Source organism: Kryptolebias marmoratus, linkage group LG17 (genome assembly GCF_001649575.2).
Source record: "Kryptolebias marmoratus isolate JLee-2015 linkage group LG17, ASM164957v2, whole genome shotgun sequence".
NCBI lineage: Eukaryota > Metazoa > Chordata > Actinopteri > Cyprinodontiformes > Rivulidae > Kryptolebias > Kryptolebias marmoratus.
In genome coordinates, this window is record NC_051446.1 from 20,446,399 (window position 1) to 20,474,313 (window position 27,915).

The 27,915-nt window shown below is 39.0% G+C and overlaps 2 protein-coding genes across 3 annotated transcripts in view; one reads left to right on the forward strand and one right to left on the reverse strand.

Moving 5' to 3' along the window:
- dock1 (dedicator of cytokinesis 1) overlaps nt 1–27,915 on the forward strand; it is a 194,476-nt gene that overhangs the window by 74,218 nt on the left and 92,343 nt on the right. For both annotated transcript variants that reach the window (XM_037981021.1, XM_017437189.3), the window contains exons 26-27: nt 1,815–1,942; nt 4,748–4,843. In XM_037981021.1, coding sequence (XP_037836949.1) covers nt 1,815–1,942; nt 4,748–4,843 — 224 coding nt within the window. The remainder of the gene's footprint in view (nt 1–1,814; nt 1,943–4,747; nt 4,844–27,915) is intronic.
- The window catches only part of insyn2a (inhibitory synaptic factor 2A), a 35,239-nt gene continuing 19,689 nt past the window's right edge, over nt 12,366–27,915 (reverse strand). The window contains exons 3-4 of the mRNA XM_017437202.3: nt 23,462–23,533; nt 12,366–13,103 (exon numbers count right to left, since the gene is read on the reverse strand). Of these exons, the coding sequence (XP_017292691.1) occupies nt 12,920–13,103; nt 23,462–23,533 (256 nt within the window). The 3' untranslated portion in view covers nt 12,366–12,919. The remainder of the gene's footprint in view (nt 13,104–23,461; nt 23,534–27,915) is intronic.

Below are 27,915 nucleotides of genomic sequence, written 5' to 3' on the forward strand. Positions count from 1 at the left end.
TCTGACCTTGGTCTCTCACGTAGGCAGTGTTCCACATGAGCACAAAGGCTGATAATGTAAAAACCCTAACAATTATATTGTAAATGCCCTGTGTGCACAGCTTTCACATCATATCTGGATCAGAATCTACTAAATTTGGATTGGATTTTTTACTACATTGCGTTTAAAAGACAGTTATCAGTTTCATTATTGCTATAATAGTTTGTTAGCTACTTTATTGAAGCAACTTTCTCTAAATCAACCAGAAAAGTAACCATTTTTAACGTACTGCAGGCAATTTGCTGTAAAGCATGAAAGTGGTTGGAAATGATTGGATTTAAAGGCATTGAAATATGACGTACTAATAACGCCAAGTTATTCTGACAATAAAGAGAAGACTGAAAAAGAAACTGTGCTTCTGATAAAAGCCTGGTATCTTAAGCAGTATAAACAAATTATGATTGTGGTTTTTTATTTGAGGATATGTAGGTTTTAAATAACTAATGAACTGATCTTTTTTATGTTCACTCTGTTTAAGACATTAGGGTGCAGCTTAATGCTTTATTTATCTCTGAGTGAGCTACTTTTACTTATTTTCTACAAATATCAGAAACCAAAATAAGTCAAGATGGTTTAATAAAATAAAGTGTAATTTTCTTCTTCTTGTACTGTTTGTTCTTTTTTTACTATGCACTTAACCAAAAAAGAAATGGTACAATGCAACATAAAATGTAGTATATATATATATTTAAATATGTATACTGCAGTTTTACTGTATCTTAATGTTAGTGGTCAGGTAGATTTTGTGGCTCTGCACAAATTTTTTTTAGCAGAAGAGACGCTGGTGTAGAATCTCAGTCTTTCAGAACATGGCAAATTTCCCCCAAAATCCATAAATAAATAAATAAAACCAACTAGACTTCTGTTCTGTAGTGGAAGAAGTTTTGCTTCCTGTGCCGGAAGCTTTATTAACTCAAGACTGGAGAGTGGAGTTCCAAGCTTTAAGCTGCACGAGATGCTCCATATATGCAGAATAATCTCCCTCCCCTCCCTCCTGAGGGTCATTAGGATCTTTGTTTGCCTGGATCACAGAGAGTTGTTTTGGCCACATGCATGAAGGTGTAAATTAGAGTGAAAATGTCTTCGTTGTAAGGTGCAGAAAGCTGAAATCCGAGACCCCCTCTTCTGTTTTGAATTATTTTTTTATTATTTGACTGACATAAATGGCTTCCCTTCCTGAGCTAATGACAGAACGTTTGAGTTCTAGTAGGTGGTGAGAGCCAAACAGAAGGTATTTATCAATGTGTAAACTTCAACGTTGAGGCTCTCATTTCTTTCCCTGTGCACCAAACAGCTTGTTGTCCTTGGCATCCTCTGTGGTGAACTTGATGTTGTTGTCATCAGAGCTGATGAGTCTGGTGTAGGAGAGATGGTAAAAGTGGCTCTTTCATTTGTAAAGGTTCCAGACCCCTGGGTTAATGGAAGCTTTGATACTTATTTATTTATTCTCCAATATTTTAAGAGAGGATCGTGATTTTTTTAGTATGCTTCAGGCTCTTTTGGCTCATTTCCATTACATGATACAGGATGGTGGGGATCAACTTTCCATGAACACTCTCAAGTCTGTGTGATAATGTAATGATATAGGCAACAAAACTTGTTTATTATATATATTTTTACATTTTTTCCACTGAGATTTAAGAGTCATTCATGAGCCCTGTGCGTCTGCGATGGCTGTGTCAAAACCATATGTTGTCACCGCTGTGTGTGATCCATCATCTGCTCCGCGTGCGGAGAGCCGCGGTGAATGTGTGTTTTTGTGGGCGTCCCTGCAGATTGCCGCGAGATCCTTCTGCCGCTGATGACGGAGCAGCTGAAGTTCCACCTGGAGACGCGGGAGGAGCCGAAGGCTTGCTGCCAGCTGCTCAGTGACATCCTGGAGGTGCTTTACAAGAAGGATGTGGTACGAAACACTACCCTCTGCTTTTATTTCCTTCTAGGATACACAGAAGGGTATCCAACACCACCACTGTTAGGAAAGAAACTCATTTTGATGTGTTTTAGTGAACAGGTACTGAACGGGGTGCTGTTTTAAATTTATTTCTTGCTCCAACAAGACCTAAACAGAGTATGATTTATGGGCTTCTTAATTTAGTTACTTGTAGAAATATTTATCCTCAGTAATTCATTGCTCCATGTTGGTGAGAGCCATCTCTACCACAATAAATGTTCTTTTAAAAACAGTTTGTTTACACAGCATTTTACTTTTATTTACTGAAACTAAATAGTGCATTTTTAAAAGTGTAGATTTTCTTTGTTTTTGTCAATCATCACCGAAGGTAAAAAGATTTTTGTCTGTGTGTGTTTGTTTGTAACAACTCATTATTAGCTGATCAGATTTTAATAAACCTCCCAGAAAATAACCATTGGATGGACATCTACAGCTAGAGTCGACCCAATTTAAGATGGCCGCCACAGCCAAATTGTCTTAGAAAACAAGACAAATAATTGTACAGATATTTTTGTCAAAATGGTGTGGTAGTAGCTGAGCATTGTCCCTAACACAGACTTTAAATCTGACAAAAAGAACGACGTTTTTGCTTTAAACCTTGGCATTAACTGTCGGAGCCAACCTGTTAGTAAAATATCTCGTAACTTCAATGAAACCCTAGCTCACACAGAAGTGGCTTTAACTCAGCCAGTTTCACAGACACTGAGCCAAATTTTGGTGTGGTAGTAGCTGAGAGTCGTCTGTACACAGATTGTGTTTTCAAAGTTTGACCAAATCGCAGATGACGTCATCATTTCTCAACATAACGTGATCTTAGTTTAAAACTCTGCTGTGAAAGGCGGTGGGTGATTTTCTTTCCTTCAGTGAATGCTAAGACTTTAACTACTAAATTGAAAAAAAAAAAAAAAATCTATACTTTTTCTTTTTCCTGGAGATTTTAAATCTTGAACCTCGCATGCTCATATGCACCACACACACACACACACACACACACTCTCACCAATACCGAGCTTCTCTGAGCGTGTGTTTGATCGTCTTCCTCACCCAGACTCCTGATGTCCTCCCCTAGGCCCTCTCAGACGCTTGTCATTGATCAGCGCGGTCTGGCCTCCCACACTCCACTCTCTTCTAGGATTATCTCCCGCTCCCACTTGCTCTAGCCTTTACACTCCCCTCCGCTCGCCGCACCCCAAATAGCTGCTTCCACTCACAGGCTTACTCTCTCTTTCATATCTGTCTGGCACATCAATAAGACCAAGGTCTTCCCAGAGTTTAAAAAAAAGAAAAGAAAAACAAACCCAGAAACTAGGGGCTATCTGGTGACAAGATCACACAATCCAAGGAGTTTTCTGAAAACACCTATCGCAGAACTCTGCGTTTGATATTTGGAAAAGTTTTGCTTGGCTTTTTAAATGCAGGCAGACCTTGGAGATAAAAAAAATATCTAAACTGGAAACAGTTCAGAAGGATATATGAGAAAACCTGTATTTACACCTACTGAGTTTCCAAGTTATCAAATTACAACATTTGCATTTTCTTACAAATAAGAATCTCCCTGTATTATTTTTTTAGTTTTTGTGTTTTATTTGTTGACGGTCCCTAAGCTCCTGTTTGACAGCTGGTGTTGTGTTTACTTCTGTCTGCTGGTTCAGATGTAGCCCCACAGCTCTGCACTGAAAACACAGTTCAGCACAACACCTGCTGCACAAAGACGCCAACATTAGTGCAAATTAATGTGGTTAACTGAACCGAGGGAGCAGATTTTCCCTGACCTCTATTTTTTTTACTCAACACCCCTGGGCTTCATATTTTGTTGCATTTGATAAAATATGATTCTCTTGTTTTTTGTTTCAGATTGCTTTTGTTTACTTTTCTGTAAAACACGACTGGTGTAAAGATTGTCTGTGCTGTTAGATGTGTTCGGAGTCGTTGGAGAAAGAAACTGATGGATGAAGTGTGAATGGTGAGGGCTAAATGACTTTTGTTGAATGAAAAGTTAACTGAATCGTTTGGGTTAAAATAAGAACAGATGAAAATCAAAATCAATCAGCAAAACAGAAGCTAAAGGTAAAAATTGGCAAAGCTGAACTTGGAAGCTAAAATTAGCAAAAATATAGCTAAAAGCTTCAATTAGAAAAACAATAAGTTTATTGTAGCAAAGCAGTAGCTAAAATGTAAGTGTAGCAAAACCATAGCTAAAAGCTAAACTTAGCGGTAAGCTAAGTGTCGCAAAATTGTAGCTCAGTTAAATGTAGCAAAACTGTAGCCTAAAAGCTAAACTTAGCAAAAAAACAGCTAAAACTAAAACTGGAAAATCAGTAAGGTAAATGTAGCAAAACTGCCTCTGAAAGCTAAAATAAGCAAAATGGTACAAACTTAAAGGAGCTTTAAAAGACAAAAAAAAGAGGAATTGAAAACATCTCAATGTATTTCTTTGGGCAATTCTTTTGTAAATAACAGTAATAGTTTAAAACGTGTGAGTGTCACAAATATTAAAAGCCCTAGCACACTGTTCCTGACTGAGCCGACATTTTGAAGCTGTATGATCGGTTCAAATAACACGGAGAATGCCGAAGTCAAAACTATAAACAGGAAAACGATATTCAGCATTCGTTCAATGAATGAAATAAAAGAAAGAAGAAAGTGCATCATCGGATTTTTGAACTGTTTGTTGTTGTTTTTTTTTAATAAACCTGTTCAATGAATGGATTTTTCTTGTAGGCGTTAATTTTCTGCCCGTGTCTGTAACTGTTGCAGGGTCCCACCCAGTGGCACGTGCAGATTATCATGGAGCAGCTGCTGAGGACGATTAACAGGACCGTCATCTCCATGGGCCGTGATTCTCCTCACATCGTAAGTTTGTCAGCCTCCCTGCAAGCGTCAGCAGCACGACCGCAGCTCGATACCTGCTTTATTTTTCAGATTTACACACACTCGCACACACACATAAATGAGCACACTCAGCTTTAGAAGTCTTTAAACTACAAGTTAAACTCCCAGAAGCCCAAAACGACTCCAATCCAAAACCGTCATTAAAGCTGCCGCCTACGTCTGCAGATTGCTTTTTAATTCTTACCTGAGAAGGGGCTTTGATCTGCACCAGTCATTCTTCAGACACTTGTTTGTGTTTTACCTTTGCTGATTTGGGATCTTATATATATATATATCTATATAGTTTCCATGTTTGTGTGTCTGATCCTCACTTATTAGTACATTTCTGATGCTGCGTGCCATAATCTAATCACTGTGCCCTCCTGCTGCTGCTGTGAGCATCTTTTTTCACTCACTCCCAGCTGGAGCTTGATAACATTTAATGTACTCATCAGTCATCGTGTAAATATGCTGTCTGCCTGATTTTGTGGTTTTATAGATTTTAGTGAATCTAGAAAGGCCAGGGAATGTCACGTCTTCATTTGGAGCTATGAAAATAGACGCCTGTGTTCGGTTTGCTTTGTTTCACCCGTTCATTAGAGCTGAATATAACTCATTTCATTTTGTCTTCAACTTTTTAAACTTACACTTGGGTTGTAAACACAAATTTAATTCCACAATTAATGAATTTGACATTCATAAATGCACTGACTTGTACTTATGTACAGTAGGGCTGCAACGATTAGTCAACATTGTCGACGATAATCCACAATAAACATAGTTGATGACGAATTTAATTGTTGTTAATAGTTGTTTTGTTTTTTTCCAAACGGAGTGAGACGTCTTCCTGTCCGTCTATCTCTGGCGAGCGTCACACGCGCGCAGTAGCATTCGGCGGCATGTTTAGTCATGGCGGCTACTGGTGAAAGAACACGGCGTGCTAAACGATCCGAGGTTTGGGACCATTTTGCGCTCGATAAAGGAAAAAATAAACTTATTTGCAACATTTGCAAAGCGCACCTCGCATATCATGGAAGCACTTCTGTGATGCACGAGCATTTAAAGATCTGGAAGCAGACACGGAGTTATATGTAATTATGTGATTCATAGTCCGATTAGTCGACTAATCGTTTCAATAATCGACTGTTAAAATAGTCATCAATTGCAGCTCTAATATACAGGTGTGATGGTTTTTGCTCGTGTCTGTGTGTTTGTTATTTGCACAATTACATTGTGCTTTACGCCATTTTCAAGATTTGACCAAAACAGCTGCAGCGTCATCAGTTCTCATCCGAAAATGATTTTAGTCTAAATGAGCGGTTCCTTTAATGTTAGAAGGAGGTCGGAGAGATTCTGTAGCTGCTCGTCTCTGAAGCCGTCTACAGGCATTCTGGCGGTGCACGGAGCTAATTTTGTAGACGGGAAGCCCTTCGTTGTGTAACAGATTGCTTGTGTGCATCACGCTGAATAATGTAAACCTAATGAAGCCACGAGTTGAGCCGAGGCTGCCCTGTTGCCTCATTTTTATCCCAGCCAGCTGCTTGGAGGGGATTCAGTAAGGACTCCCACTCACTCTGGTCGATTTATTCTGATGTCAGACATTCAGACTATTTATTCCTGTTCAAAAAGTTTGGGTAAACAGATCTGTAAAAAAAAAAAAAAAAAAAAAAAAGATTGTTCTTGAGCGGATCTGTTGTTAAAACCAAGAACAGCTGCCTTTACAGTTCAGCCTTCATCTTCTGCCATTTTCCCCCCTCTGTTATTGTTCCTCTGCGCGGGGTTTGTTTTGATCATGTCTCCCAGACATGGAGCTCCACTACCATTTTTGTCAAGATGAAGGCAGCGCATGCTCGTCTCTCCTCTGCTGTATTACTGTTGAATTATACGAAGTGCATCTATTTCGGCGTTCCCCTGCGGTGCTGGTGAAATGCAGTTTCACGTCCTTTCCAGTTAATGAAACTACTCCACCTATGACTCCCCGTGGTCCTTATTGAAACGATCTGCTTTGTATACAAATACTGCCACCTGCCCTCTACCTTTATTCTCTTTTACACATCTTTCTTTTCTCCCCCTGTCCCTGCTGACCCCTGCCTTTTGTCAGCTGCTGCCTTTAAAGCTACCGAGTCATTTTCCTTGACTGCCTTGACATTTCCAAGTACCTGAGTGATATTTTTGCATCAGTGTTCTTTTACACACTGGGAGTTAGAGGTCAAAACAAAGCCCGTGATTCCCCCTACTGTAACCCTTTACATAGTACAGCACTCGTTTGAACGAACCATGATTTAATTCAAATTAAAGGCCGAGGATTCCTTCAAGAATTGCATATCGCCCACCATCTTTCAGGCCAGTGAGATAATTTTACGTTATGAAATGACAGATCTGTGTCCGGTTTGGGCAAGCCTTGAAAAATAATGTGATGCGCAATCTTATGCAATAATCACAGGATTTCTGAGTATTCATTGTGAATGACTCTCCGCGACTACCCCGGCAAATTTTAGCTCAGAATCTGTAAAACTGACCAAGTTGTTGTCATTTTCTGTGTTGGCTAATGTTGATTAGCTGCGGCAGCCATCATGAATTGGTCAATCACTTGTAGATGTATGCTATATGATTACCTTTTAAAAAGTTTCATTGAAATTCGTCCAGTTGTTCATGAGATTTTTTGCTAACAAACAGCCAGGATCAGCTCCTACAATTAATGCTTGTGTTTTTAGGCAAAAATCTTCTGCAATGAGTAACGTTTGGAGTATATGTTGTCAGTGACTTTCAGCCACAACCACACAAAATTTTGGCACTATATCTTTAAAATCGACTGAATTGTAGCCATATTTGGGTTTTCAAAGGTCAGCTGGCTGTGGCAACCATCTTGTTGTGGGTTGGCTCCAAAAGTTAATCAGGTATAAATAAACATCGACTGATGATTTCCTGAAAGTTTCATTAAGATCCGCCCAGCGGTTCAGGAGATATTTTGCTAACAAACAGACAGAGTTGACTCTAATAGGTGATGCCAAAGATTTAAACACAGACTTTGTGCAATCAGAGTATATGTTGGGGATCAGCCTCAGCTACTACCACACCTAATTTTAGCTCAGTATTTGTAAAATTGACTGATTTTGTTAACATTACAGACAGACAAACTCAGGCAAAAACATTATTGCTCCGCCTTCACGGGTGTGAACGGTGTAATTTTTATTTTTTATTTTTTTTACAAGCTGTTGGAGCCGGTTAGAGCTGCAAGAAGTGTCACAGATTTCTAATCAGAGGGCTGCTGTTGCTGCCTACTCTGCAGGCACACGGCGCGCCGCTGCTGCTCACGCCGCAGCCAACCACCGACCTTGTTCCTCTGAGTGGCAGCCTCTTACATTTAGATTTATGCATTAACTTTCCGCTCCCCCCTCCCCCCTCCCTCGCTTGCAGCGGCAGACGCAGAATGTTGATGAGAGCGATCGTGGTGACGACGTCGGCTCCGTCGCACGTCGTCACTGCAGTGCTGCGCCTGTTAGCAACTTCGACACAGAGCCGTCGCACGTTTGATTCATTGGGTGTCCTGCTAAGGCTGCACCTTTGTATTCATGTCCACCCTCGTGCAGGTTGAGATGACTCCTAGAATACATTTACATCAGGAGAACAGCAGAAAGATGTCGGCTGCTCCTGCTGAAGTTTTCCCTTCATGTCCTTGAATAACACTTCCTCTGGTTTGTGTCTGGATGAGCCCTGCTGGTGCTCACGAATAGTAATTGCTGTCCTGCAGAAATGAGCTTCCTACTTCTTAGATGTCCTCAAACGCAGCTAACATAATAAAAGGCCTAGCTTTCCTTGAAGGTGTGCGTATCGCCCACTGCCTTTCATGCCAGAGTTTAAGATCTTGTTGAAAAATGATGGAGTTATAGCCATTCTCGCCAAACCTTAAAAATAAAAAAAAATATGCGCTGACTCATGCATTATTGCGATGTATTGCATGGTCTGTTAGCTCTTGGAGTAAGTGTTGCGAATGGCTATCAGCAAGTACCACACCACATTTTAGCTCAATATTTGACTGAGTTTGTGTTTCTGAATGCCATTTTGAATCAGGTCGATTCCAAAGTTAATGAATCAATCCAATCAGTTGTGGATGTACACCCAGCAGTTACTTTCCCCCAAAGTTTCTTTAAAAGATCGGTTCAAAATAAAATAAGATATTTTGTGTTACAGGCGGCGATAGTAAATGTTTCTTTTTATGGGGTATACCTAATCGAGCGGAGCAGAAATTGAAAGATCGCTTTCTCCAAAATTTGTTACACTTTGTTAACTTAGATGCTAGCTAAGAAGACGTTTTGTTGGTGGTAAGCTGCAACCCGTGGAGTTCCCTCGATGATTTCCCTGCAGTGTGCAGAAGGAATGGAGTGGAAAGCTGCAGGGGAAGGACCCTGTGTTATTGATTGACAATATGGGGCTGACTGGCTGTAGGGGGTGAGAGCGGTTTCTCTGCTGCATGCACTCGCTGACTGAACTACAAAACAGCCGCATCCCACTTTCGTCTCTTTACATCAAAACCGCTTCTTGTTTTGCATGTCTCTCAGATTCACTCATTTTTTATGAGTTTCTATCCGTTGCTGTCGAAGTATTTCTTCTTGCATCTTTCTGCCTGGGTTCCCCCCCCCCCTCCGTCTCTCCTGCTGGCCAGACTGCTGCAGAGCTCACAGAAGCATAGTGAGATATGGCGATGCATCATAATGCCTCAAACATGCGTGCGTGCGTGTGTGTGTGTATGGACGACTTTTGGACGAAATTTTGCTAAACCTGACTTAATGCTTCTTTACTTTTTAATTTTTTCTTGTCCATCCTGCGACCTCTCCTGCGAAAACCACTCAGACTAAACCACAAAGGACTCTGTTTAAAAGACAACAAGATGTTAAGTGTCATGTTTGTCCCACCCTCAAACTGTGTTTTAAACATCCACTTAAAGGGAAGCCCCGCGGAGACGGCCTTTCTGTGGGTAAGGGGGGGGGGGGTTGGTGTTGCCCTCCAGCCACACTACCTCGCGAGGATGTCTCTGCATCTCTGGGGCATCTGCTCAGAGCTCTGTCCTTAGTTCTTGTTGCACTTTGTTCCTGGTCCAAGTGCATTACAGTTTTGATGTCCTATGAGGCTCGAAGGCAGGAGATGATTCTGTGCAGCAGGCAGACTCGCTGCTGCTCATCCCCCTCTGTTGAATTCTGCTCTCGTTCTGTGCCGCCCCGCCACATCAAAGAGACTCAAACCGTTTTTTTGTTTTTGTTTTTTTTTAAATATATATGTTTTCAACCTTCTGTATTTCACCTCCATAAAAAAATTCAAACTATGTTTTACAGATTAGGTTTTACAGGGTTTGTTTAATCAACTTACGAAATATCTCTGACTTGGGCAGCTGTTTATCCATGCAGAGATAGTTTTTTTTTTTTTTTTTTTTGCAAAAACGCTGAGTGGAGGTAAATGACTTTTAGTTTGTGGTACTCAAAAAAAAAAAAAAACAACAACAAAAAACAAAGAACATTTCATGGTTCAATTTCTGATAATGGCTTGCACCACGATCTCTGTAATTATTGCTGTCAAAAGGTGAAGATAGATGACGTTTTTGCCATTACTATTATCTTTTATTTTGTTACAGGTTTTGGTATTTTTACAGATTTTGACCTAAGATGTGGTGTGTCAGTAGCTGAGACCGATCCCCAACACATGCTATAAGCAGTAATAACTGCACCAATTTTGCAATTAACCATTTTAAGTTAACTCTATCTGTCTGTTAGCCAAATATCTCATGAACAACTAGACAAATCATCATGAAACTTTAAGGAAATAATCTTTAGATGTGCATATATAACATGCCTAAAACTCTATCAGTTTTACAGATATTGGGCTAAAATTAGATGTGATATTAGCTGAGAGTCACTCACAACACTTGAAATTGTGCATAACATTATTTTGACTAAAATGGCCTCATTTCTCACCATGAGATTATTTTTAGTCTCAACCTCCGTGGCAGTGGGCAGGGAATGTTAGATCTTTAATTGTTGTAGCAGTAAACTGTAAGATACTTTTGGATTTAACTTTTTTTTGTAATATATTCAAAACTGAACTTGTATTTGCCTGTTTTGCATTGTTTCCTTTCAATGCTCTGCAAATGACACTCAGTTTCAAATTCTGCGAGCTGTGCGGATGTCCGTTTTTATTTTTTCTATTTTTTTATTTATGAAATAGCTTTATTTTATTTTTTTTCCTTTAGAAAACGGTATAAAAAGACAGTATTGCACATAATAAATCAATTGCACTTCTTCAGGGATACAGATAAACATCTACTTGTCTCTTGATGCTACAGTAGAACCACAGAAAGGAAATCAACCTGGCGTGTACAAAAAAAAATGAACGGACGGATTACAAGAAATCGACAGAATGCAGCATGTTTAAGCTTGTGGAGATCAAACCAGAAATGACTAGTATTTTTAAAATTTTTTTTAATCATTATATTTTTCCAGATATTCCCTTGACACAACGTTGGCACATTTCCTCTTTTAGGGCAGTGCTTTTTGGCTTTAAAGTGACTTCTGTTTGCCATTCCAGGGAGAATTGTCAGCTTAATCTAGTTTACTTTTAGCTATTGGCTTCCATTGTATCTAACAGTATTAGCCCTATGTGATGCTATACAATATATATTTAGATGGAGTAAATGCTCGTGATGTTTTAGCTGTACAGTCTCTGAACCCTGTATGGATTTACGACATGAGTTTTTATTTGAATAGATTCTGAGGGATAAGCAGAAGCCTACGGTAAAACGAAAGATTTGTGGTTCTCTTCAAAAGTCGTTTCTTGGAAAAGCTAAAAAATATACTGCAAAATCCAAGGGTCGTAAAAAGCATGCAAGGCTGTGCGCCTGCCACCCTGCACTGTAGAGGCCCTGCTTGTGATCAGGGCTGGCACATTCAGTCTTTTAGGCTTGGTTTGATTGGCTGTTACCGAAGTGGCTGATGCAGGATTCTGCGGCGTTAACAATCGCAGCGACTCCTCCGTCATTCCTTTGTTTGTTTGACGTGGTCTTATCTCTGTCGTTTCAAGTCAATCTAGTTTGCATCTTAAAATTTTGGGATTCAACGACCGTGTGCACTGTGATATTTGATGCATGAAGAAGAAATTACATACCCCATTTGCACATCTCCCTAAACTTCAACTTCAAATAAATATATTTCTAATAAACTTAAAGTGAATGTCTATACGTAGATATATATTTATATAGAAAAAAAGTACAGTGATGTTTAAGTTTTCATATATTAATAAGAAAATATGTGTTATTTATTCATTCTTTTCTTCAAATTCAGATTTTAAGGAGACATTTTAGCAATGAAAAGAAGAAATGTCATCAAAATCCCCAAACAAACCACCTCAGACATGTTGTCCTTTCTTTGCTTTAGCTCAATATAAAAGTCCTCAATCTGTCATGGATACATGTGTGAGTTAACACCCCAAAATGTTTTTTTTGTTTGTTTTTTTTTTCTTTTTCTGGTGATTCTGGAGAAATCCTGAATAGTGTTAATTGTGCTTTACAGTACAGTGATATGCTGTTTATGGAGGCATTGGAGCTTAAGTGTCGAACTGCCTCCCCTGGAGGCTGAGAAGAAAGAGAAGAAAGTCCCAACTGGTGAATAGAAACATGGCGGATCCTGCACCGTCAGCGTAGAGCAGGACCACGTCGACATCAGCTATAAAAATATATATGCAAAGAGACAGCAGGAATTGAATTTGTCTCCTCACCTTGCTGATCTTCGAATATGTTTCCCTGTTGTGATTTTTTTACACCTTATTTAGAGGAATTAGTTGAAAATGGGACCGATTCCATTTTGGTTTAGCATGAATTAGCCATGCAATCCACTCTTCCTTTTCACATCCCGCTATCTCCGAGTATCCAGATGTTGAGCTCTCCATAAAACTGGATACAAGCTTTACGAAATCCAGAAATATGGGACGAAACAAGAGAAAATGATGAAAAACCAAATGGACTCTTAAATCCTGTGCGTTCGTTGCAGGGTTCGAAGATGGTCCCGTAGTTCCTCACAGGAACCAAAGTTTCCAGCGGGCGTGCTTCTTGGACTCGGCTTTGGACTTTCGTTTTGGGGTGGAGGTGAAGGCCTCCTGGGGGTAAGGCAGGGGAGGGAAGTGCGTGTCCTCTGTAGGGCAAAGCCTCTTCATCAGCGGTTGGAGCTTGTCCTCCTGCAGCTTGAAGTCCAGTTCCACGCTGCACAAAAGAAACAAACAATAAGTGCATTCACCAGCTCAGGTTCACCTTATCCTGGTAGAATCCATGCTTGTGAACCTCCTTACATTTAATTATGTCAGAGAGCCGCATTATTTGATGACCGTTCTGCAACTTTCTGTGTTAAGCTGTTGATGCTTTTGGTGCAGCCCACCATATCAAAATTATTAAAGTTTTATTTGGAGGCATTTGCAGAACTGGACAAAAATGAAAACAAACAAACCAAAAAGTCAGCGACTGATAGTGAGTGTTCTTTCAAAATAAAGCGATAATTGGAAGTGGAGTTCTGTGAAAGGCTGTTATATAAATCTTTACCTCGCTGTCAATTTAACTTAACACAATCATGCACGTAGCATTTTATTGTTGTTTGGCACTTTCTGCAGGGATGTCAATCTTTCTACTGGAGCAACCACAGAATGGGACAGTGTAACCGTTGTAAAGGTTTTTAAAATTGTGTGTGTTGCATGAGCCTCCGTGTGGATTTTGCGTTTGGAGATTTGTTAAAGATGGCGTCCGTCCACATTGATCTTGGTCCTGCTCAGGCTCGCAGTTAGCCTGTTGAGTCGATTAGAGTTAAACTCCTTCTCTAAACTGAGCTCATTCAAAGTGCTGTCTGTAACAGTTAAGGCAATAATTTTTCGTATAGTTTTTACAGAACCCCATTTAGGACTATCACTTTAAATCAAGCACATTATGCCAGTCTAATGATCATATAAATGCTAACAATACTGTAAAAATGACTTGTGGTGAAGTAATCACCAGAATATTCAAAATAAAGGGGTTTTAATATACTGCTTCCTTTTTTTGACAGCAGAATGATATTTTTAGCCATTTCTTTTGTCTGTGTTGCTTATTTAGTCAACAACAAAAAAAGGTTTGTGTCTCCTCCATGTTTTGTTTGAATCCTAACATGTTTTGACTGCCGCGTCAGCCTTACAACCATATAGAACATTTTCGGTGTGGCCTTTTCCCACTTGACCTCTGCACAGGCATCTGTCACAGTACTGCTCAGCCTGCTGGAGTTGACCTACATTCTCATTTGTTTGATCCTTTACTTCTCCGTAAACCAGCCAGAGTTGTATATGTTTTCGATTGGATTTGTCTCCCTGTCTCCGCTGCTGCCACTGCTGCTGTTTTCTTGGCTATTTGTGCTTTTGATTCTGATTGACTTGAGCAAGAAGGAAGTCCATTAATATTTCCCTCTCTGTGTGAAAAGCTGCTGGTCACCGGAGGGGGTGTTGAACTGATGATCATTTGCTCTGCTGAAGCACACATCAGAAATCTGAGCAGTGGCCTTTCAGGATGTTATGATCTGTACACATTATTAAAAACTAAAGAAAAGGTAATGGAAATGCAGAATTGTTTGGTTTTAGAGATTTCAGCCTCACACAAAGCTTTGTCTGTCTTGGCTTACTGTGCGTCACGTTTCCCCATAGCCCATAAGGGGTTTATCTGGATCGGCCATCATTGTAATCTGATGCCCACGCACATCTGACCACTAGGTTCGGCTAAGTGAAACTCAGATTATACAGCCACAGCTGTGGTAAGTGTAGGGGACTTTAATCTGCCAGAGCTATCTCCAGTCACTACCTGAGTCGGGCTGCTGTGGAGTGTGACAGACTGACTCATGTAACAGCTGCAGGCTTGCCTGCTCTGATTTTTAAATGCAGTGCATCCATAATGATTTCCAAATACAGGTTTTATAATTAACATCGATGCTCTCGGTATTGATTAGAGCAGAACCGACATAAATGTGGGTGTCGGATAATGACTGGAGCGAATGTTGAGTTCCCAAGCAGACACTCAGCACTTTGCTTTTGTTTGACTCAGGCCTTTGCACAGGGCCAGGAACACAGCGGTTTTATTCAATGAATCACTGGCTGTTAATTACATTGGTATAAATCCACATTGCTTGTCTGTTTGTGTTTTTGTCCGTTCCTTTGGCCATGTTTTCTCTCAATCTCTTTTAGGCATTTTTTAATAAACCTTGTTCTAGGTCTTCATAAAGGCCGGAAATTTTACAGAAAAACAATCTATGCTAAATTAGAATTCCTGTATTCGGTTCATTTATCATCTATTGACAGACAAAATGATTTCATTTTTTTTTAGTTTCCAATGACAAAGTGGATAAGGAAAATAAATGTTCGAATGAGTGAATGAATAAATGTAAACCTATATGTTAACTAAACTTTGATATAAAAACACTTTTTTTGCTGTTAAGACTCCCAAAATGTGAAGTAATTCATGCTATAATATCATGTCAGTGTCATTACTTTAATTTTAATTTCTCTCCAAAATACAAATTAGACAGATAACTCGTGCAAAGGTTTTCAGAAGGGATTTAAGCATCCACCATAGAGTTATAATATTCATTTAGCTCAACTCTTCTCTAACAAAACCTTCCAACAATCATATCTGAGTAAACTAAAATGTATATACTTGTGTCTGTCTTTAGTGTTTATTTTGCTAAACCCCAAATCAGGAAAAAAGTTGGGTTGAGACAGTTTCAAAAGTAAAAAAAAAAAAAAAAATTTTGACTGTTTAACTGCAAAACTGTATGATTCATGGCTTTTCAATTCTTTTTTTTCTCCCAAAACTTATAAAATCTGATTGAATGCTATTTAAAATATTTGATATAACCCGTAGACCATAAAAACGTGGTCCTTGCAGTTTAAAAAGCTTCGCCAAAAACAGCTATCATTTACTGAATCTGTCAAAAAATGAGCTGCATCTGATAAAGGAATGCATTTCTTTCAGCCTTTTTAAATAGTCTTTTAAATAAAACCCTCAGCTAATGCTGTGTAAAGACACAAAGAAACTGATCTCATTACTGTTTCTAAGCCATATTTAAGAAGTAAAGTAGTTTAATGTAGCGCCATTTTATGGGGGACATGTTTTTCTCTCTGTCACACACATAAACACACAGATAAACCAGACCAGCACAGGATTTTCCCTGCACTTTCATGTAAGCTTTAGAAAATTGCATTTTGTTGTTGCTGTACACCTACCACAGCAGGTTATTGTCTGTTACAACACACAACCATATAACCTAATAAAAAACACTAATTAACTGGTTGTAGTTTTCGTTTTCTTCCCCGCATGATTGAGACAACTTCTATCAATTAATAATTGTTTTTTTCTGTATCTTTAACCCAGTGGCGTCCAATCTTGGTCCTCGAGGGCCACCATCCTGCATGTTTTAATTTGTTTCTCTGTTTCAACCAGAATTACTCCTTCAGCATGTCTTCAAGTTCTGCAGACGACTGTTAATCACCCATTGATTCAAAGTAGGCATGTTGGAGCAGAGAAACATCTAAATTGTGCAAGACAGTGGCCCCCCGAAGGACTAAAATTCCTTTAAGCAGTTATAATACACGAAGAGCAGTAAGGAATTAATGATTCAAGCAATGCTGAACATAACTCTGTTGTTGCATGTCTTTACCAATACTACAGTGGCTCAGTCAAACATAAATTCCAACAAACATTGACAATGACAACTGAGATCAAATGTACAGCCTGTTTTAAACAGCTCAGTTTGTGTATTTACTTGATATGTTGTCAGTTCCCACCTGTCACAGACACACATTTGACACGGTACCGTCAGCTTTGATCTAGCTGCAGTCATTTGAGTCATTTATGGTTTACATATTACTTCCATAAATGTGCAAAAGTGTGTCTTTAGGTTTAGTAAAACAACTTGAATAATTATTAAAGCACAGTTTGGTTTGTGAGACTGTAACCACGTATCTGAGGAAGTATTAATGATACCACAGTGCACAGTGTTAGAGATTCAACAAAGAAATCCAATTAGAGACAGAAGCAACTAGAATTTCCATGAAAAATTCAACTTCCAATACCAATATGGATTTTGTTTTTTTGTTGGTGTTTTTTTCAAACATCACACGGTCTTGTACGGACATATGTTGGCTCAGAAAACGGTCTGGCAGCACTCATTAATAAATCTGAAGCAAGGGAAGATTTTTGACTTCCTGTAAATCAGTCACAATCGTCTGGGTATTTCAAACAAGCCCCCTGAAAATTGGTGCCAGAAGGGAATTTGTTTTGGTCGAATGGATGTGTAAACACGCCGAAGGATTTTGTAGGACAAGTCTTGGCAGTTTCCTGGTCTGGAAGATTCAGTGAAGGGAAACATCAGCTATCATCTTCGAAAGGCAACTCTTGCTGTCCATCTTTCTGGGATGTGTTAGGAAGCCTTTTCTAAATATCAATAACTTCATTATTTTATAATGAGAAAAAGTGGTAAACATTTAAGGTTGTTGCCAGTTTTCAGAGAACATATCCCCAAAGCTTCATAATAAATTCCAAAAGGCTAGGTTAGCATGTTAAAGTTTATGTCAGTACTACTAGATGGAACAAGGTGGGTTATTTGGAATAATTGCCAGGGAAAAAGCCTTTTTCTAAAAATAAGTCATGAGCCGGACTTGTGTTTGCAACCATACAAACTGCATGACGAGTGATGATACACTTATCTTATTTTGACTCCACAGGGCTTGATAATTTTGCAGTGATTATAATTGACCATGAGCTCCTATTTATACATAGAAAGTTGCAAGATAATCTCATCTTTGAGACCCCCTCAAAAATGCTTGTATTGAAAGATTTATTAGTCTCCATGCAGCTTACTTGTCAGGATCTCCTGATGAAAGGGTTTTAGGCCTTGCTGCGTTTCACCACATTTTGCTGAAAGCGAAATGTTAAAGGTTATTGGCATTTACCTGTCCCCTTCCTGCCGATCCCCCGAGTGCTTTGTTGGATCAGGACAAATTGAAGACATCCCTTTGGACCTTCGATCTTTAACCTCTCTGGCTCTTTTCCTGTAATATGTCTGCTGTCTACAAACTGTGCACATTAAAGAAAAAAATATCTGCTCATGAATAACCTCACAAGTCTTATCTGCCTTTCATACCATTTCAGACATGTTTGTGTCTTTATCTCTTTCGTCCTCTTGTGGTTACACGTTGTCACCTCGTCCTTCTTTCTGTTTTCTTATCTTTCTGAGGTGTGAATGTGCTCTTCTTGACTGTCCACGCTGCCCCTTCATGCTATTTGTCCTACCTAGAATCACTCTTGTCACTATGGTAACCAGGCTGCCTCTATGCTGGGAAGCGTTATTATTCTTTTAAAAAAGGGATATCCTCCCCCGGCAGAGTTGTGCAATAGAACAGCCTTGATTGGTAAAATTCATATTTTATATGTAATCGCATTTACAGCCTTTAGCAAATAGATTTTTTTTTAGCTCTGCTCAATAGATTTGATTTTTTTATTCATTTAAACCCCATTCTTTTGTTGTTGTTTTTTGTTCAGGACAGTGTTATTTAAAGAACCTTTTTTTGTTAGCTTAATGATCAATTGTTGTGCTGAGTCTGAGTTAAACACAAGATGTGCAAGCCAGTAACAAAAGTGTACTCATGGGAACGAGTTGTAGTTTTCAGAACATTGTTACCCAGCAGTGGGGACCTCCCGAATCGACTTCCTTAATTGCAACCACTTAAATCTCTTTGTTTGATCAGCAGATTAACCCGTATAAATGCAGTGTGAGGAAAATTGGATTACAGTGATGTGTCAGGACATATTAGTAGAATACATCTCAAATCCCAAGCTTCTCTTGCCTTGCCGCATTTTCATCTCTCGTCTCTACTTTTCTTCCCATTTTTCCATGGTAGCAGCTATAACATCTTGTAAACATGGAATCTACTGCAAGAATCCTGTCACCCCTCACTTTAATGTCACACACATTGTATTAAAGGTATTATCTCACTGGACTGCGACAGTTGGAGACTAGACGTCGACTCAAAACTGTGAGAAAGTAGACAAATTTACTGTTGCAGTTTCACTGAATGAGTGTTTGCAAACAAGGAACCAGTGAACAGGGACCCTGCTTTTTGCCAGTTTTGCCAGCCACTTCTTTAAAATCACTGCTTATTTATTTATTCATTTATTTATTTATTTATTTATTGTGCTTTGCTTGCAATACTTCAGTCTTGGCCATGCACATTATTTTGTGGCTCACATTATCCACACTTCAGCTTGCTTTGTAGCCATTTTGGCAGCCGTTCCCACATTTATGACTTAACCTATTAGACTTTTTAAATAACGATTTGGACAAGTTTTTCAATGATTATTGGTCATTATCTGTGGGATTTTTAGATCTGAACATATTTTCTGTCAGAGGAGAGCTCCTGTTCAGGTTTCAAACTACAGCTCTGGTGCTTTTGAGATGGGTCAGAGACATCCGTGACAAAACTGAAATGGGTTTGAGACAGGTTGGAGATGTCCACGCTGATATTTAGATGGGTTTAAGATGGGTCAGGGTGTCTGTGACAAAATTTAGATGGGTTTTGAAGCAAGATGAAGACGCCTGCAACAAAAATTTAGATAGGTTTGAGATGGCCTGTAACAACTTTGTTGCTATTTTGAGAGAGCGTTTGTCAGAGATTCCTTTGCAAATGCTCTTGGTCAGCAAGTCGCCATCATTCACAGCCCAGTGAAGTATTGACCTAAGGGTTTAGTCCACAGAGTACATTTTAACGAACATTAGTTAGTTACGTTGTTAGGTGGTAGCATGTCTGAAGACAAGATGAGATAAAGGTACTGATAGAGGATGAAATATCTCAACATTGTTGAAACTGAGAACAGCAGAACAGGATAAGAACAAAATACTATAGTAGTTTGGGAATTCTGATAGTTTCGGCCCGTAGAGTACAGTATAATATTTATCTGATGTTGTTGTTATTCTAAGTGTGGGTTGGTTCATGTAATAGAGTCTTATACAAATTGATCATATTACGAGCGCAAAGCTGAGTTGATATAAGCTGCATTAAAATGAATTATGGACCCAAATTGCTCCTGGAGGTGTGTTTGGCCAGTTTTGTTGCAAAGACAAGAGTAAGGGGTTTTTGCACAGAAAATATAGCTACAATAAGAGAAGACTGGAGCAGTTACAGTGACACAGTCGCTTTGGAAATGCATACCCTTCAGTTGAGGGTGTGCATGTGATGTCATTGCAGACGCCATCCATTGGGTTTACAACCACTGAGTGGCAAAAATCAACCCTGACAAGGATTGTGGACTGTATGAGCAGCATGAAAGATGCAGAAAACGGAGCCAAAATGGGGAACAGCTGTTTGTTTTTTACCAAATTGATGAACCTTCTGGCTATTTTTACTTCTAAGACACTGTGCCTCTCCAAGGTGCTCTTTTTTATGACCAATCATGTTAGTACCAGTTTTTAATTAACCTAAATAGCTGCAACATTCAGCTCTTTTTTTTTTTATTAACACTTGTATTTTCCAATTTTTGTCTCACCTGACATACAGATTCCATCAAACAAATTAGTAAAGTAGCTCTTTTTAAATATTTCACTGTTTTCTATGTTCAGTTTTGAACAAAATACTTCTTAAAACATTTTCAGATCTTTGCATTTTGTTTTAGGCACATTCTATACCACATCTGGGCTGATTTTGGAATTAGGATCCCAGTTTCAAAGTTGCGTACCTAAATCTGCTCACAGTTTTCAGCCATTGATTGAATGCTTGTGGTGCAGAAATGAAACTTAGCAACAAGGATTACAATATAATCAATGTGTTGAACTTCAATAGTTTTTTTTTACCACATAATTTCCTTGCCTTATAAAGACTAAAATAATAAAAAAAAAAACAACAAGATGAAGGAAACAAGAAAATCCTAAACCCCACAGACATCTATTCTTCCCACATACCCATCTTTCTTCAATGCTCTGCTTCCTAGCCTGTCTTCCTCCACCTCCAGAGAGGTTGTTTTCATGGAGATCTAAGTAATTAGATTGCCATTTAATCCCCCCCCCCGCCTCTATGAATACAACTGCTATATTTGATTCTGTGTCCAATCAAAACCATTAACCATGTCAAGCAAGTCTCTCAAAGATGAACTCGGGTCAATTTAACAAATTTCAAACATCTCAGTGGGAAATTTCTGCCCTTTATCAAGAGGAAACCTTGCCAGTAGCTGACATGGTTTGTCAAAAAATGAGCCATGTTTTGTAAAGAGTTTCTGCTCTTCCTCCAACAGTGTAGCATTTCGATTGATTGTGGCAGGTCTGAGAAGGCAGAATGTGTATTTTCAGTGTTGTTGCTGTGCCTATTTAAGGACATTTCTCATTTTGAGCATGATATGTGCCTCTAAAAAGAAGGGGAAATCTGATGTGGCTTGTTGTGACACATTTTTATAACTTGTAGAGAAATCCTTGCTAAAACTGTTGCGATGGACAACTCACTAACATAGCTGTACTGTCGCGTGGCCAAATGAGTGCAGTCATGTCTTATTTTGCACATTTTCAATCCTCGTTTGATATTTCAGTGCAACCTTTATCCCAGCACACTGGTTAGCATTGCAGATGCACTGGTTTGTGCAAATCAAGCAAGTTAACGCTGGGCTAACTAAGACGCTGTAAAATATTAAATAGAATTTTCAGGTGCAGACTGACGTTTAGCAGCTAATCAGTTATTGGGTGTAGCAGATTAAAAAAAATGATTTAAATAGCCATCTCATCAGTAGGTCCATTTTCATTCATCCATCTAATCCTGCGCTCAAACTATCTCCTTTTTAATGAACGCTCTGTCTATGTAGCTCCCATTATGTGCCATCATTCAGATCAGCTCAGCTCAATCACGTCCCTGAACTGCTGTTAAAGCACCTTTCGTGTTGTCCTTCCCGCGGCCGTGCAGGAAGGCGGCAATGATTTCTTATTTTAAAAAACACTTAGACGCGACGAACCTCCCTCAGCTGAGACATCAGAGGAGGCAGGGCAGCGCAGTGCTTCTTGATTTTCAGGAGCCAATTGAAGTTTAGCCAGAGGCTTATCAGTTATTGAGAGTGGTAGATAAAATATGATTTAAGTGGCTCTCGAGAGGAGATATTCAGACTTCATGGAACGGCAGTGACCACTAAAACAGTTTTACTGATAGCCTCTTAGCCTCATACTTTTAAAGTCTCCTTTCTTTCTCATTTTCTTCCTCTCCCGTTCCTTTAGATTATTGACCGGAGCAAAGTGTGCGTGCACACATGCTCATAAAGGCTGTGTCATACCATTCTAACATAAAATAAGCCCATTGACTGTCTTTTTGTGAACCGGGGAAGCTGAAGTAGAAACTTTAAGCTGATCTTGCACATTTGGGCTATGAAACTGTGCTCTAAATGATGGCAGTCAGTTCAACACTTATCCAAAATATAATACCTTACCAGAACCAGAAAACCATACTATAAATACAATTTAAACACAAGACCACATCAGGCTACATCATTTAACAGCACTAAATACTAGATTGAAATACTAGTTGAGGTTTTAAATAAATAAAAATATCAAAATTTTAATACCTACCATATAGACCTGCTCTGTAGTTTTTGTCTTTTTAAGAATTGAGTTTTAAAGGATCTGTCTGGACTCAAGATGCAGAACTTTTGAGAAATGATGACGTGGCAGCACATTTGGCTTTTTCCTAATCCTGCCACCATTAAACTTTTGATTATGTGCTGAAACGGTTAATAAAGGAAAGGAAATTGTCAACCGTATCCAAAAAACACTCAAAACAAGCTAAAGTAAATGGGATATGTCATCGTTGTGGATGCTCTAGAAGAGCGGCGTGGGTATTCCAGTGTTTTTGTTAGAATATTAGGACATAAATTGTTTTAATAAAGGTCAGAAATATCTGATCCAGAGTAGTGTAGACGTGGCCTCAGTTTGCTACAAATTCTTGTCCTCTGAGACAGAAGCTATAGTTTTCTAACGTTTGTTTAACTATTCAGAAAACACCTACAGGCTTAAACTCAGATTAGTAACATTTTGTCTTTGCATTCTAGTTTACAGATTCTTTTGGACTCGCATCTGTACTGGTTGTGATATAAATAAAGTGGAGGTTGCACGTATTCAGAGCTTCTGTTGGCTTGGCAACGGCACACAATAATCATGTTTCATGATGTTTGATGTTAATTAATTTCACCTTTCTCGGCCCTGTGATCGCTCATTCTCCTGGATGTGACCTCTTCACTTTTCAATCGTGTGCCGTCTCCTCTCCAGCGAACTCTACACTTCCTCCGCTCCAGTAAGTGATTGAAATGGTGTGAGGGGATAATTGCAGAGTCAAACAAAGATGTATATTTTTAGAGCAAGGGCTTGGTGTGTTAATGTCCCGTACCTTTGAGCACGAATGAACAGCGTTTTACATAAATCCTGCAGCTCTTCCGCCCTTTCCCTCTGCTGTTTCAACCCTAATTCACTTGTTCTCCTTCTGTCAAGGAGAACGGACAGGACACATTTGGATCATTGAAGAGGCATGACCACTTACCTGTAAATAATGCATGCACTGTTCCGGCATGTGTCGCAGTTGGCCGTGTCCTGTCCAGTTCGATAGGAGAGTCTGCAGGGAAGATGAGAGTCGTGAATGAGTAATTACAGGACTTGTTAAGCTGCTGCCTCACACCTTCCTTTCTCATCTTATTTGTCATCTCTCGTTAGCGGGACAAAAGTAAATGAGGGTGATGAGGAGTCACGCTGCCCTCCTGAGTGGCCTATGCCCTGCAGCTCGGACAGAAGGAGCACAGTGTCAGCCATTAGCTGTGGTTGACTGTTTGGAGGTCAGATTGGGAAAAAAAAGGGGACACGCCGTGAGTTCTGGTCTGCATTTAAATGATGTTTCGATCAAGAACTTTTAGCAGAATCGTGAATTTACATTAGCATTTTTTGATGACAAGAAAAAAAGAAAACAAGCCTCCCTTAATCCTTTTAATGTTTATTTTATCTCAATGATGTAACGATTTTAGTCTAACATGTCATTAATTAAACTAGGAAATCTTTTTTTATTTAATTTAACTGGAATTATTTGTTCCTTCTTGGTATTTGCAACTACCTCTACTTTCCTCCGTTGACTTTTTTTTTTTACTCATTTCAAAATAATCTCTCCATTGATTAATCAATTCTGTGCAGAACAGTGTTGGAAATGATATGAATGAGTTATTACCTGTAAAATGAAAATCATTTATGTCCTCTTAGCTGATAAAATAATTTAGTTTTAGTCTGCAGCCCTTTGAAGATATGCAGTCTTAGTATCATTGTAATGTAATGATCACTACATATACATCTGTTTCCTTCAGTAACCCGATACATAGCATCCTACATATCATATATTGTCAGTCAATAACAGTTTTTGACATACAAATATTACTTCTATTGCATATGTTTAGGGTCAGACGTTGCTTATTCAAGCTTATTCATTTTGCCTGTGCTTGAGAAAAATGTTATTTTATAGTCATCAGTAATAACAAGAATAGGACAGAGAGAAAAATGGCCTTGCACACTTAATGCTCAGACATAAGATCTATTTAGTATCACTAAGCAACCCAGTCTTTTATGAAGAGAACATGCAAACTGCACATGAAAAGCACCAACAGATTCCCCTTTCACTGTGAAGACGATCCTCTTTAAAAGTTCACACACAAACGAATCTATCCAGCAAAGTCCTGTGACTGTGTTCTTACACACATAAAGCCAGTACTGCATAACCAGTGTGGTGACAGCAGTACTGTTGGCTAGATTATAGTATTGCACAGGCTACTCCACTTAACACATACTCACCAACTCAGTTCTGTGACTACCTCCCATACCAGCTCAGAACCGTAAAAGGTGCAGGTTACTTCAACCTCTCATTTCATTTCGGTCGGTACACTCATGACAGTGCAGGAAAAATGTGTCTCAGACCCACTTTGAGTGTTTTGTGAAAAAGAAAAAAAAAAAGTTCATTTTTATTAAATCCTTGAGAGACAAGTGTTGCAAATTGACGCTTTTGATGCAAACACTGATTCTTGCATTTGGGAACTGTTTTTTAAAATGTTATTATCATTAGTATTTATATTGTTTTATTTATGTATTGTATCAAATACATTTGAATGAATCAACAACATTAGTTGCCTTCCTGCTAATCACTGGACCACTCTGGTGTCCCTCATGCAAATCTTATAACAGCAAGAAACAGTTTTTTTTTGTTTGTTTTTAATGAAACAATTTTGTCACATGGGATAGTTTCCAACTTGTGTCAAAACTGTTTTTTATTATTTTAGCTGAACCGAACCTTTTCCTGTTACAAGTCTGAAATCCTCAAATGAACATAGCAAAAGCCACCAAATCATTCTTATCACTGAGGGTAATGTGCTTTCACTAATAAATTCCGTCTTTCATCCTTGCAGAACCACAGACATTTTTCATCTGTGTCACCACTGTGCTTGTCACGCTGCCCACCGTGTGCGGCACCAATAAAAATTAAACTCCTATCATAAAATCCTCCTTTTTATCTACTGCACTGCTTCTTGAGCTGCATGCTCTGACAGGTATTAGAGGAGCTGATATCAATGTTGTTATCTGAGGCTGCAGCAGACTCGGGTAATGGCGTCCAGAGGAAAAGTGCAGTGACACAGCAAGTGTGCTTGAAGTTTGCACCTTGGATTATTTATGCACAACATGTAAATAATTGGCTTTCTGTGGGAGACAGGTTCACATTTCAATCCAGTACAAAAGACCACATAACTTTCCACCAGGTGAACCAATCAATGAAGAGCCAACTGGTTGCACAGCCAATTGGATTGGATCCTCTGAACTACTTCACTCTTGTTTCTCTTTTTCTCACTTTTTTCCCCCCTCAGTCTCTTTGTCTCTCGATCTCTCATGCCTCCCCACCGCTCTTTCATACTGAGTTGATAAGAGAAAATAAGAGGACAGGGCTCATTTTGGTGAGCCTCCCTGGGGAGAGGGAAGCCAAAAGTGCCATTAACGGTATATTTATACACCCTCCACCCTTTATGCGACCAGGAGAGCTTTCCCAAAGGTCACTGTGTGGGTGGCAGTCCAGAAACACAAAAACAAGCACACATACACAGTGCTAATAGACAGGTTAGCAACAAGTCTCTAAGAGTGAGATTAATTGGCTCTGTTCTGCCAACACTCTGATGATACAGCAGCATCCCAGGCTTTGTCCTGTTGGATGCAACATATAATAACCTTCAGACTTGTACACACCTTTGTTCTACAAGGCTTTACTCCAGAATTATGCATTGTTTAAGTGTTTGCCTATATGTACCTTGATTAAGTATGCACTATGAAGATTTCTTTTTGAGTAGTTTTGGACGGGCTTTGCTCAGAACTTGTTGTTTGGATACGTAAGGTCTTCAAACACCAATCGTCTTCCACATATTCATGTTAGATCACTTTAGGATAAGTATAATTGTTACCCAAGACAGGCAGCATTTGTATACAATTTTTATTTAGTATTATTTTCATACGTGTTAATATAAATCCATGCAAAGAGGTGTTTTTTAATCTTAAGAAATGAAATGCGACTGCAAGTCAGACCAAAAGAGGCGCAGTTAAAACCAAAACTGAAATGTGAGCTCCAGCCTTTTAGATGCCACATAAATCTTTTCATTTTGGCCAATATACAAAGCTTTTACCTCCAGTCACATCCCTTTCCTTTTGAAAGTCTTTTTGAAAACAAAGTAGGTGTTTTATCAGTGAGGGAAAAACTACCATTATGCTGTCTTATTACTACAAAAACCTTAAATAGGGCGAAAGATAAAGCACAAAAGGGGGAAAGACTACACTGTGATTGGAACATTTATACAATGCTATAGTGTATGTGTTTCTTGCTGTATTAAAGTTTTTTAAAAATGCATACTAGAGCCTTAAATAAAGACATTTATGCTAGAGAGAACCACCATAGCTCAAGGCAAGAAAATACTGGCTTCAATAAAGTTCTCTTTCTAGCAGCATTAATTTTTTTTTTTTTAAGATATTCTTATGAGCTCATATGTTGAATGTGGTAATTCTAGTAAGTGTGCTAGTGGTCATTACTTATATGTTATTGTCATCACTAGATTTGAGGTCTTATAGAAATATTTCAGCGTCTGCCATGTCGTCGTTGATGGACGCCATGATTGACGGTTTCACCTGCTGCACAACCTGCCTCCTGAACTGGCTCCGTGGATTGGCAGGGAGACTTGTAGAGCTTCTGTTTAAAGAATAAACAGTGGTATGTGTGTGTATACACATACACATACATTTCTTTCCTAGTCAAGGAATTCTTTCTTTTAAGGCTTACAAGTAACACATACTCACACAAAAACCCCAACTCAGCTCTTGGCGCGTCTCAGTTGGGTCTGATGAACATATTTAAAAAGTTCAACCTTGAAACATTTGTGTTTAATAATAAAAGTAACTGTATGTGAATATTGCACTCATTCACCTGCAGCCTATTAGTGATTCTGCTTGAAGGTCAGTGACATTTATGTAAGAAAAAAAACGGTATTGTAATGCGGATAAAATATAATTAATATGTTTCCACAGCTCGGTACATTTCCAGCTTTAAAACTGAAAATGTACCTAAAAAAAGGCAGCTGTACTTCTATTGGGGGAAAAACAGGCTCATTTGAGCTTGAATGGATTACAGAAGGATTATGCTGCTCACTGACTCTAACCAAACACAAGTATTTGTAATTAATGATTAAAAACATGTTGGGTTTTTTCTTGCGCTTTGTGTTTGGACAGATATTGCTCATAAATAGTAGTCACTAATTATGATTCATTAAACCACCTCTTTCTTTGTATCCATCTCTCCTTTTCGTCCTACTGCCACTCGAGCCACATCTGATAAACCAAATGTGCTTTGCAAACCATTCTGATAGATCCCCGTGCCGCACCACAGGTCTGCCTACTTTTCACTCGCAGCGCTCTTTTATGAGTTTGGTGATAAGGCGA